Source organism: Saccopteryx bilineata, chromosome 2 (genome assembly GCF_036850765.1).
Source record: "Saccopteryx bilineata isolate mSacBil1 chromosome 2, mSacBil1_pri_phased_curated, whole genome shotgun sequence".
NCBI classification, from domain to species: Eukaryota; Metazoa; Chordata; class Mammalia; order Chiroptera; family Emballonuridae; genus Saccopteryx; species Saccopteryx bilineata.
In genome coordinates, this window is record NC_089491.1 from 35,868,630 (window position 1) to 35,881,410 (window position 12,781).

General features: G+C 40.2%; 1 protein-coding gene and 1 pseudogene across 3 annotated transcripts in view; both read right to left on the minus strand.

Moving 5' to 3' along the window:
* Positions 1-12,781, minus strand: part of DCAF10 (DDB1 and CUL4 associated factor 10) — a 57,797-nt gene that overhangs the window by 14,578 nt on the left and 30,438 nt on the right. For 2 of the 3 annotated variants that reach the window (XM_066256702.1, XM_066256704.1), the window contains exons 4-5: positions 3,036-3,238; positions 704-817 (exon numbers count right to left, since the gene is read on the minus strand). In XM_066256702.1, the coding sequence (XP_066112799.1) occupies positions 704-817; positions 3,036-3,238 (317 nt within the window). The remainder of the gene's footprint in view (positions 1-703; positions 818-3,035; positions 3,239-12,781) is intronic. The other variant, XM_066256703.1, reaches the window with a different exon arrangement.
* Positions 3,806-4,636, minus strand: LOC136322795 (pancreatic progenitor cell differentiation and proliferation factor pseudogene; annotated as a pseudogene).

Below are 12,781 nucleotides of genomic sequence, written 5' to 3' on the forward strand. Positions count from 1 at the left end.
TACTTCCCATAAATATCTAGGTAGGAAACATGCTTATCAGCAAAAGATGATCCCATACACAAGAAAACATATCTAGCCATCAGTCTACAAAGAAAACAAACGAGATGTGGTGTGGGAGTTTAGATGTGGATTAGACGGGGGTGGCACGAGATGTGAAATCTGCATGGGTAGAAAGCATTTCAATTAGAAGGTTGAAGGAACAGACTAAGCAGCCAGCTCTGCCAGAGTGGCTGGGGAACAAACGGCCAAAGCAGAGCGGAGTCAGATTGTAGCTCACTTTATCCCACCAGCGCCTCTGTGTCCGTCAGGATGGCTCGGATAAGGAAATGGCAGAGTAAATCCTGCTGGGCTGGGCCCACGTGCCGTTCACAAGCACCTGATAAACTCATCCCCTTACATTTATACAGCACTCTCACATTTATGATTTCATTTAATTTCCAAAATAACCTTGACTGGAATCTAAATTTCCCAACTCCTTCCTCTCCATACTACACTAAGCTACGTCCAGGAAATTAAACCAAAGCTTAAATTCCAACAAAGGTTTAAGCCCAAGATACACTGTTTAGCTTTTTGAAAAAGATAACTGAGGGGCAAGGAACAGCCTCATCTCTACTAGCTAACTTTATGGATTAAAACCAAACCAAAGAAAGCTATTTCGTAGAATCTGTTGTTGCAGGATTATAAAATCCAACTTTTAACCTACCTTCTCTTTGCGAGGCTCGTGACATGTGTTTCTCAGAGGATGAGTTAGAATCATTATGATGACAAGGTGAACCAGAAACTCTAGGACCAGATGAACTCGATGAAGTGCTCAGATCTTAAAAATACAAAAAGTTCTGACAATACACCGAGCAAAATTCTGGTAATGTCTCTCAACTTCTTAATCATCTACCTGAACCATACTGTTAAAATCCATCTGAAACATGGCAAGTACATGTCCACTTAAAACTGGCTTATAACTAAGGCTGAGGTAGGACAGTAATTTGAAGTGTTCTATCTAAGGCTTAGTCCCTTTCTAAAATCTTTTATCCCAATGCCTAGCATAAGTAAATAAAAATGATAAACCAAATAAACATAGGAGCATCCAATTTGATAGGAATGAGAACTGAGCTGTTCAGCCCATTATTTAATGTTAGAATAGGGTACAAACAACAGGCTCATTTCTGAGAACATGGACAGATCCTTCTTAAAGCATACCAAAAACATCTATTATCATTCCTGACATTATGTATTATCTTTGAAACGCAATACAAACTTCACAATGAAATCTGTGGAAAAATAAAAATGAATACCAGATAGCTGAATTTAATGTAGTACTCCAAAAATCAATCTCTATTTCTAGTGGCCCACAGTTCTGTGGAGGCTTTTTATTAATTTAATTCACTTTGATGTTATTAAATATCAGAATTACCCTTAGAAGTCAGAAAACCTTCTTGGTTTTTTAATAAAAAAATTCCAACTAGGGCTTTAAATCACTACTTCTCAGAAAGCTAAAGTTGGTTATTAATGTTTGACTGAAAAAAAAAACTGAATCCAAAAGGATTATATCCCTTGCTTGCAAATAAATAAGTTCATAAAACTTAAATTTTTACTTTTAGCAGTGAAATTGGGCTACTGCAGTAAAATGAGGCCTGCACATTCACAGAGGAGTCCTCACAAATGGCCCTGCGCACACAGGAGAAAGAGTCTAGCATTTGAAGCTAATTTTTAATAGAAATTTATGAACATTATATGTTCTAAATATATTATTTTTCCACTGCCTACCTGTGTCTAGACATTTGGGAGTCTAGGACACAATATAGACTTCAAATTAAAACTCCATACTGAATATAATTACAAAGCTCTGCTGGATTCCAGAGAAAAGACTGATATAACAGTGTTCTCAAACTTTTTTAAGGGTTGGGGTGCATTTAAAATCCTAAAAATAATTGTAGGCACACTATATTCTGAGAAATATGTTATAATAATTAAGTCAAATATTAAAGAAAAAAAAGTCCAAGTGTGTTTTTATGGTAATTAAACAAAATAAATACAACAAAATTAAATTTATTTTGATATTAAAAAACATTTTTGTTACATTTTTTGAGTTATGCTTTTTAGAATTCATAAAAAAGAGGGGTTAAAAAATTTAAAAATGACAAAAAAGTTATCTTTTTATATAGATAGATACATTCTTAGTAAGATTTAGTAAATTCGGCAGGTCCTGGTGTGAATATGTTGTCTTTTCATTCTTGTATTTATGAGAAACATGAACCTGATGTGTCCCAGCGATTTCTTCAATGTTTGGGCATATATTTGAAAGGCAAACTCTCATTTCTTCGTCAATACATTGAAGAATTCCTCTCTTTTTACTCTTAATTGTGTTGAGTACAGAAAACCCCCACCATACATATCATCTTAACTTTACACCAAACAAAGGATAGAAGAAACTTGCCTCCAGTCTTTCCAGGGAACATGGGGGGTAGTGTAAACAATCCAGCACCACAGCTGAACAGCCTTTTGCAACCTAATCAGGCAAGTGAGGTGAGGGGTTGGGCAGACTGTCAGTTTACAGCCAATTCCCCACACTTCTGTCCCCCAAAAATCTAAACTCCAAAAACCCTGTTGGTTTTTTGGTCCCAAACAGGCACATATTTCTCTGGAATACCATAGGCGCATCTGGAAATCTTCTAGGGCACACCAGTGCACCCTGGCACACACTTTGAGAACCACTGTCTTAGGCCATCACTTATTTTTCAGATAGTGATAATTTAGAAACACGATAAAAGACTTTCTGCCTAGCAGAGAGCTAAAGGAAATATTTTTAGAGTTAGCAGTTATTATTCCTAGATCATTTGTGATCAGAGGCACAAATTAATACTGTCAGAGATACATATAGCTCATTATATTTCCTTGAGAAAAAAGTTCTCACTGACTTTTCCAAAGAAATGTCTTAATTTTCTTCCCTTCTTCCTGCTATCATTCTCAGAATGGAAACATATACTATTCCTATGTCTGAGACTCTTTGGAAACTTCTTCAAAAAAGAGAAGCTTACCTGAACTTGATGTAGTTCTTCTTGCTCTCAAAATGGGATAGCTGCCTACTTCTAAAGACTTGGTCAAATCAAGATCATGCAAAATCAAAAGATATCCAGAAGACGTTGAGATCAACATTTTGGAACAATCTGGCGTTAATCTCATTCGCATGAGAAAACGTGTGTGAAAAAATTTCTTATGTGGACACCCATCTTCTGTACACCTATAGAAGAAATCAAACCAACAAAACCTAGAGTTAAGGATTCAGTGGTAGTCATATTTTTTCCTTTCAAACTAGAATTCATAGTCAATGCATACTTAGATTTACATGATTGATTTTTTTTTGGCTCACTATTCACTCTTTCATCTCCAACTTTCCATTTTAGATTATTATTTCTTTCTGAAGTATATATATATATTTTTTTTTTGAGAGGAGAGGAGATAGTGAGACAGACTCCCACATATGCCCCAATCAGGATTCACCCAGCACCCCGTCTGTGGCCAATGCTCGAATCAACTGAGCTATTTTTAGCACCTGAGGCTGATGCACTCAGACCAACCAAGCTTGGTGCCTGGAGCCATACTAGAACCAACTGAGCCACTGGCTGTGGGAAGGGAAGAAGGAGAGAAGGGGGATAGGGAGGAGAGAAGCAGATGGTTGCTTTTCTTATATGCCCTGACCAGGAATTGAACTTGGGACATCCATATGCTGGGCCAACACTCCACCTTTGAGCCAGCTGGCAGGATCTGAAGTTTATTTTTTTAAGGAAGACTTTGTTTAGGTAAACTTACTCTTTATTGTTCTGAAAATCTTTGTTTCACTCTTCTTTTTGATTAAAGGTTTAACTTTAGGTTGATATTTCTTTCTTTCTGAATATCAAGGATATTCCACTGAGTTCTGGCTTCCATTGTTGCTATTTATTTATTTCCTTTTTTTGCTGGCTGCTTGTTGTTTATTTTCCATGTGGTGCAAGGCATACGGTTATGGGTGTTAGGAAGGCTTGTGTGTGGTTTGGGTAGGAAAGAGCTGGGCTCCCTCAATTTCCTTTTTGGTATTTTGCTGTTTTGATTAAAAAAAAGAATCTAACTGCTTCTGCTTGCTACAGCCTGCCTAGTCTATGGGTTGGGGTGAGGAGGGGGAAGAGAGTGGAGGAGGTGGGGGAGGGGCTCTAAAGAGCCTAGCGCCTCTGGAAGTTTGGTGGCTGGTAGTAGCCACTGAGGATGGAGGCCCGGTGCTGGCTTTGCCAGGCTGGCCACCAGGCTGCTTCCTTGTAGCTTCCCAAGCCAGGTCACAGAGGATCATGCTGCTGGAGGCCTGGGGAAATCCCGAGTGTTCTGGGGACTCCAACACGGTGGTCATGAACCGGAGAGTGGACTTCCCTAAAAAAAAGCTTGCCCACCAGTGACCTGGGTCTGCCTTGGGGAGACCAGGATGGTGGGGGATGGCTTCTCCAGGGAACTCAGGACTTCCACAAGAGCTGTTACCAGAAATGGAACCAGGTGGCACTGGTAGTAATCATGGATGGCCACAAGGGAACCGCTGGAGGGGATGGCTGCCATGCTCTTGCTTGTGGATTGGTGGAAACCTCGGTGGCAGCCCCTCGTGGACCTCAGCGCATGATCATGGGTGGCAGGAATGAGGGTGCTAGGCCACAGAGTCTATTTGCAGAGGAGACACGCGGGAATCCATTGTTGCTATTTTTAAGTCTGCTATCAGTCTCACTGTTACTTTGGATAATCCCCCCCCCCCCACCTGCCGCCCCCCGGCTGATCTTCTCTTCGTCTCTGGAGTACTACTGCAGTTTCACTCTGATATGTGTAAATTTGGATTTCTATTTATTGGGATTCATTTGACTTTCTAAGTCTTGATTCATGTTATTTATATATTCTAGAAAATTCTCTATCACTATTTCAATATTGCCTCTCACTTATTTTCTCTATTCTTTTAAAGCACCAAATAGATATCTGAAATAATTAACTTTTGACTCTGTCTCATAACTGCTCTTTATGTTTTCTATTGCCTCGTTGCTTTATGTTGCATTCTGGGTAATTTTTCAATATTTTGCAATCTGGTTTTCTGTGTTTTTTTTGTATTTTTCTGAAGCTGGAAACAGGGAGAAACAGTCAGACAGACTCCCACGTGCGCCCAACCGGGATCCACCCGGCACGCCCACCAGGGGGCGATGCTCTGCCCCTCCAGGGCATTGCTCTGCCACGACCAGAGCCACTCTAGTGCCTGGGGCAGAGGCCAAGGAGCCATCCCCAGCGCCCGCGCCATCCTTGCTCCAATGGAGCCTTGGATGCGGGAGGGGAAGAGAGAGACAGAAAGGAAGGAGGGGGGGTGGAGAAGCAAATGGGTGCTTCTCCTATGTGCCCTGGCCGGGAATCGAACCCCGGTCCCCCGCACGCCAGGCCGACGCTCCACCGCTGAGCCAACCGGCCAGGGCCTGCAATCTGTTTTTTAATGCTGTGTCTGACCGGCTACTTGATCCATCCTATGTGTTTTTAAATTTCCATTTACAGTTCTTTCTTTCTTTTTTTTTTCCTTCTTTAAGTTCTATTTGGCTCTTTTTCAAATCTGCCTGGCTTTCTGGATAGATTTTTATTATTTGCCTATGTTTTCTATTACTCCTTTTATTTTTTCTTGTTATTTTTAAAATTGTGAACTATATCATACCTACAGAAAAGTACATAAATAAAACACATGTAAATTTTGAAAAAAAAAAGAATACTTGTGACTCATCACCCATGTTAAGAAGAAGAACAGCCCCTGGCCAGATGGTTCAGTGGATAAAGCATCACCCTGGCACACTGAGGTCATGGGTTTGATCCTGCGTCAGGGCACATACAGGAAGCACTGAGTGTACAACTAAATGGAAAAACTACGTGGAAACAAGTTGAAGCCTCTCTCTCTAATCCTCTTTCTCTCTCCCTTCCTCTCCTCTTTTTCAAATCAAAGGAAAAAATTTAAAAAAAGAAGTAAAACAATACCAGCTTGTTGAAAGCCCCCTCTATTTCTCTACTCTGTTGTATCCTTTAGTCAACATTCAATGTTTCAAGCATAAGATGTCTCTCCTAATCTCTGAGGAAACTACTAGGTTTTTAAAATTTTAAGTTTTCTTTTCCCTATGTAGTTTCTATTCCCTCCAAAATATCTCCCCATTTGTACAGGTCTTTATATTAGAAACTTTTCTCAAATGTCTGATTATCTTTAGCTGTCTGCTCATAATTGAGTGGGGAACTAAAAAGCTGACTGGAAACTCTGAGTGCTGGGATAGGCTTGAGCGTCACTATGTAGGGTGAAGCCATTTTTTGAGAAACTCCTACTGAGTACCTTTGGTTCACTAACTGGAAGAAACTAAGGGCCTCTGAATTCAATATTCAGTGTGTATATGGAAGATCAATTTCCCTGATTTTGGTAAGGTACTGTAAGGCCAGTAGCCACAGCCACCATCACAGCCGCCTGGCCCGTGCAGGTTCGCATTTGATTCGGACAGACAGTAATGAAATAACGGAGCCAAGAACTGGTGGGCCATTAGCTTTAATCCTAACTTGCACCTGGTGGGCAAGAAATACACACAGTGGGAAAACACTTCCCTTTCCATTCAGGGCTCCCAAAGCCACTGTCTTATCCGAGTTCCCTAGAATCAAAGATTTCTACCTCACCAGCCTTATTCACCTCTGTTCCCCATCTCCTTCTCTCTGTACCTTCAGCACCTTGCCATCTTGGCTGCTTCTCCTCTCCTCCACGTGGCCTTTCTCTGTTCTGCTTTTCAGCATGGGCTCCTCTGCCCCATTTTATAGTGTAGAAAATCAAAACTTTTAATCCAATATACAAACAAGGAAGTCTCTAATACAAAGTCACTTATCTGAGGCATAATGGGATTCCTCATGAGAGTTCACCACCCCCTATCATGCAACAGTCAAGGGTGTGGGGAAAAGCTTAGTCTTAAAACCAAGCCTTAGGCTAGAAGGACCCTACGTGCTTAGAGCTTGTCCCCCACACCCAATGCAAACTATAAGCAAGCAAACATATTATATATATCATATTTACAAACTTATTTGACCAGCAGGTACCCAAGCCTTCAACTGTGTCTGGTATCCTTCACTACAGAGAGTCTCTATTTTACTCTCTTAGTTTAGAGGATAAAATTGGAAACTTCTGAAATGGGAGACAATCAATCACCCAGTAGTATGGATTAAGGAAAGAAATATAAATTCTTAAATATCTTTCACTTGAATCCCTACTTATCTACCCCTTCTACTATAGCAGGGCTCAGGAACCTTTTTGGCTGAGAGAGCCATGAACACCACATATTTTAAAATGTAATTCCATGAGAGCCATACAACGACCCGTGTACGTTATGCATTATCCAATAAAAATTTGGTGTTGTCCCGGAGGACAGCTGTGATTAGCTCCAGCCACCCACAACCATGAACATGAGCAGTAGGAAATGAATGGATTGTAATACATAAGAATGTTTTATATTTTTAACATTATTTTAATTAAATATTTGTCTGTGAGCCAGATGCAGCCATCAAAAGAGCCACATCTGGCTCGCGAACCATAGGTTCCCGACCCCTGTTCTATAGAGTACCCAGTTCCTCTGATTTCTGAGGATTTCATATAAATTGTCTTAAGTTCTTAACTTTCCCACTGCCAGCTTAGAGCCTGGCTTTCTTGCACTTACTAAGTCAAGTCGTTTAAGTAAGTTGCTAAGTCAGTTGCCATTCATCTACTTATTTTCCAGATTTAAATTTTTTATTGTCATTGCTTCCTTTCCTATTCGCCTTTCTTTATGAGTTTACACCCTTTATTATTACATTTTCTTATTGTAGTTTTAGGGGTATCTTCTGATCCATAGACTTTACTTAGGTCTTACAATCACTTAAATATACAAATCCTCTGTTGTAACTTATTCTTGTGTACTAATTTTTTTTGTTTGTTTTTTTGTTGCTAGAGACAGACAGACAGACAGGGACAGACAGGACAGGAGAAAGAAGAAAAGCATCAACTCATAGTTGCAGCACTTTCGTTGTTGATTGATTGTTTTCTCATATGGGCCTTGACTGGGATGGGGGAGGGTGCTCCAGATGAACCAGTGACCCCTTGCTCAAGTCAGTGACCTTGGGCTCAAGCCAGCAGCCCTCAGATCATGTGGATGAATAATCCTCAAGCTGGTGAATAATACTATTATTAGCATTTATGTACAAATCCTTGTATGATTATATGTGTTTATTTCTAGATATCTAGAGATATCTACCTGAGTCATATCATAACACTAAGTTTAACATTTTAAGAAACTGCTGAACTGTTTTCTAAATGGCTGTCCCACATTCCTACAGCAATGTATGAAGTTCCACTTTCTCCAAATCTTTGCCAATACCTGTTACTGTGTTTTTTATTAAAGCCATTTTAGTGGGTGTGAAGTGGTATCTACTTGAGTTTGACTTGCATTTCCATTATGACTAATGACACTGACCATCTTTTCATGTGCTGCTTTATCATTTGCATATCCTCCTTGGTGGAATATGCCTATGCAAATATTTTGCCCATTTTTAAACGGGGTTATTTGTGTACATACATATAAGGGAGTTGTAAGAGTTCTTTAAGGACACAAATTCCTTATCAGATTTGATTTACAAATATTCTCTCCCACTCTGTAGTTTGTCTTTTCACTTTCTTAATGGTGTCATTTGATAAAGCTTTTAATTTTTTAAAAAATTTTATTTATTAATTTTTAGAGAGGAGAAAGACAGAGGAGAGAGAGACAGAGAGAGAGAAGGGGGGAGGGGCTGGAAGCATCAACTCCCATATGTGCCTTGACCAGGTAGGCCTAGCGTTTCAAACCGGCGACCTCAGCATTTCCAGGTCGACGCTTTATCCACTGCGCCACCACAGGTCAGGCCGCTTTTAAATTTTTGTTAGATCCATTTAATCAAATATTTTTGTCACCTCAGCTTTAGTGTTATATGAGGATTTACTCCCATGTTTTCATCTAAGAATTATATAAGGGTCTAAATTAATCTTTTTGCTTGTGGTTATCTAGATGTTCAAATTGTTTGTTAAAAAGACTATCCTTTTGCCTGACCCGGCGGTGGCACAGTGGATAGATCATTGGACTGGGATGCAGAGGACCCAGGTTCGAGACCCTGAGGTTGCCAGCTTGAGCGCGGGCTCACCTGGTTTGAGCAAGACTCACCAGCTTGAGCCCAAGGTCGCTAGCTCGAGCAAAGAGTCACTCAGTCTGCTGTAGCCCTCTGGTCAAGGCACATATGAGAAAGCAATCAATGAACAACTAAAGTGCCGCAATGAAGAATTGATGCTTCTCATCTCTCTCCCTTCCTGTCTGTCCCTCTCTCTGACTCTGTCACACACACACTCATAAAAAAAAAGCCATTAAAAAAAGAATTAAAAAAAAAAAGACTATCCTTTCCATTCTGGCCTGTGGTGGTGCAGTGGATAGAGTCGATCTGGAACGCTGAGGTTACCTTGGGCTTGCCTACTCAAGGCACAAACAAAAGCAAGCAATGAACAACTATGGTGAGGCAACTATGAGTTGATACTTCTCGCTCCCTCTTCCCCCTCTCTCTCCTCTCTGTAAAATCAATAAGTAAATCTTAAAAAAAAAAAAAGACTATCCTTTCCTGAACCACTGAATAACTGCAAGGATTTATTTCTGTACTCTCAATCTATCCTTTGCCAGTATCATGCTGTATTTAATTTTTAATTTTTTTTTCTTTACAGGGACAGAGAGAGAAAGAGGGATAGATAGGGACAGACAGGAACAGAGAGAGATGAGAAGCATCAATCATCAGTTTTTTGTTGCGACACCTTAGTTGTTCATTGATTGCTTTCTCATACGTGCCTTGACCGCGGGCCTTTAGCAGACCGAGTAACCCCTTGCTTGAGCCAGCGACCTTGGGTCTAAGCTGGTGAGCATTGTTTTTTTTTTTTGCTCAAAATTCAGTTGAGCCCGGGGTCTCGAACCTGGGTCCTTGGCATCCCAGTCTGACACTCTATCCACTGTGCCACCGCCTGGTCAGGCCATGCTGTCTTGATTACTATGGATTTATAGTAAGTTCTGAAATTAGAAAAGTAGTATTCCAATTTTGTTTTTATTTTTTAAGACTGTTTTTGCTATTCTAGGTCATTTACATTTCTATATAAATTTTATAATCAGCTTAACAATTTGTCCAAAAAAGGGGGGCAGCTGGAATTTTGATAAAAATTGCATTGAATCTAGACTAATTTGGACAGAACTAGAGTCTGTCAATCCATGAACATGGAAAGTTTCTCCATTCACTTACATCTTGTTACAGTTCTTTTTTTTTTACAGAGACAGAGAGTCAGAGAGAGGGACAGATAGGGACAGATAGGAAGGGAGAGGGACAGATAGGGACAGACAGGAAGGGAGAGAGATGAGAAGCATTAATTCTTCATTGCGGCACCTTAGTTGTTCATTGATTGCTTTCTCATATGTGCCTTGACGGGGGAGGGGGGCACTGGAGTGAGTGATCCCTTGCTCAAGCCAGTGACCAACTTGTTCATATTTTGATTAATATCTTACAGAATCCAATGTTCTTTTATTTAGAATATTTATACCTGCATCCATATTACAGACTGATTTTGCGTTTTTTCTTCTAATACTATCTTTGGTGAATGTAGGTATCAAGGTCATACTAGCTTCATATATGAGGTGATGAGAATTCTCTTTTTCTGAACTCTGAATAGTTTAATAAAATTAAAATGTTCTTTGTTTTTATAATATTTCATAGAAGTCACCAGTGAAACTAGCACATCTGCTGTTTTATTAATAAATCAGTTCGGACTGATTTTTTCCATTTCTTTAATGGCTATGGCAGAGGTGATATTCAGAATATTTAAATCATCAGCACTGCATGAAGACTAGCCAGTCAAAATTGATGTTGATGATAGTGCTGGAACTGGGTCCTAGATTTACTTTACTGTGTAAAGAGAACTTTAGCTACTTGGTCACAGGGAGATTGTGAGGGAGGTATACCCTAGTGAGGGGCCTGGGTAGACAAGGATGCCAGGATATCACACCTGGGGATGATTCACAACAGTGGCTATTTATTAATTATTATCAAAGTCCAATCTTTTAACAACCACTTTAGCTGAACTAGTGCATATTGGTTAAACATCAGTCCTGGTAACAGTTCTATTAGTAGTTGCTTCCTGTATGTGCCTTGACCAGACAAGCCTAGGGTTTTGAACTGTCGACCTCAGCATTCCAGGTTGATACTTTATCCACTGTGCTGCCACAGATCAGGATATTTTAGGTTTTCTACTTCTTTCTTGGTCAGTTTTATTAAGGTCTATTTTTTGAGTAGACTGTCCATGTTAAAGTTTTCAAGTATACTGGCATAGAGCTGATGTTATTCTATATTATATTTTTTATTGTCTCCTTTTATATCCTAAGATTTTTGTTTGTGTCTTCTTTTTTCTCCTGATGAATCTTACCAAAGAACTACATATTCAATTAGGTTTAAAATACTTTTATTTATTTATTTATTCATTTTAGAAAGGAGAGAGAGAGAGAGAGAGAGAGAGAGAGAGAGAGGAGAGAGATAGAGAAGGGGGGGAGGAGCAGGAAGCATCAACTCCCATATGTGCCTTGACCAGGCAAGCCCAGGGTTTTGAACCTGGGACCTTGGCATTTCTAGGTCGACACTTTATCCACTGCGCCACCACAGGTCAAGCTTAGGTTTAATAGTTTTTTTTTCATCAAATTACAGATTTGGGCCCTGGCCGGTTGACTCAGTGGTGGAGTGTCGGCCTGGCGTGCAGGAGTCCCAGGTTCGATTCCCGGCCAGGGCACACAGGAGAAGCACCCATCTGCTTCTCCACCCCTCCCCCTCTCCTTCCTCTCTGTCTCCCTCTCTCTTCCCCTCCCGCAACCGAGGCTCCATTGGAGCAGAGTTGGCCCAGGCACTGAGGATGGCTCTGTGGCCTCTGCCTCAGGCGCTAGAATGGCTCTGGTTGCAATGGAGCAACGCCCCAGATGGGCAGAGCATCATCCCCTGGTGGGCATGCCGGATGGATCCTAGTCGGGCGCATGCAGGAGTCTGTCTGACTGCCTCCCCATTTCCAACTTCAGAAAAATACAAAAATTAAAATTAAAAAAAAAAAACAGATTTGTTGGGGTTAACAAGCATCTTATTTTCAGTATGTACCATCTTTGAAAGGCAGTTCTCTGAGTAGATGCTTAGTGCATTAATTTTCAGTCTGTCTTCTAAATTTAACTATGATTTATTCTTTGATCCATAAACTATTTAGAAAGTGAGCTTATAAGTCTCTAAACATGGGCATTAGTTACCTGTGTTAATTAAACTGTACTGAGCCTGACCTGTGGTGGTGCAGTGGATAAAGTGTCGAGCTGGAATGCTCAGGTCACCAGTTCGAATCCCTGAGCTTGCCTGGTGGTCAAGGCACATACAACAAGCAACCAATGAACAACTAAAGTACAGCAACTATGAGTTGATACTTCTCAGTCCCCCTGCCTCTCTTTCCTCTCTCTGTAAAGTCAATAACAAAATCTTTAAAAATATATATTAAACTGTACTGAGGTCAGGGAAAATGGCCTGTGTAATGACAGTTATTTGATATTAGCTGAGACTTACTTTGTAGATCAGTCTGTACATGCTCATTTTTATACATGTTCTAACATTGCTTCAGAGGATGTATTCACTATGTGTAGGGAGCAGAATTCTAAATATGCCTAATAGATCAAGCATATTAATA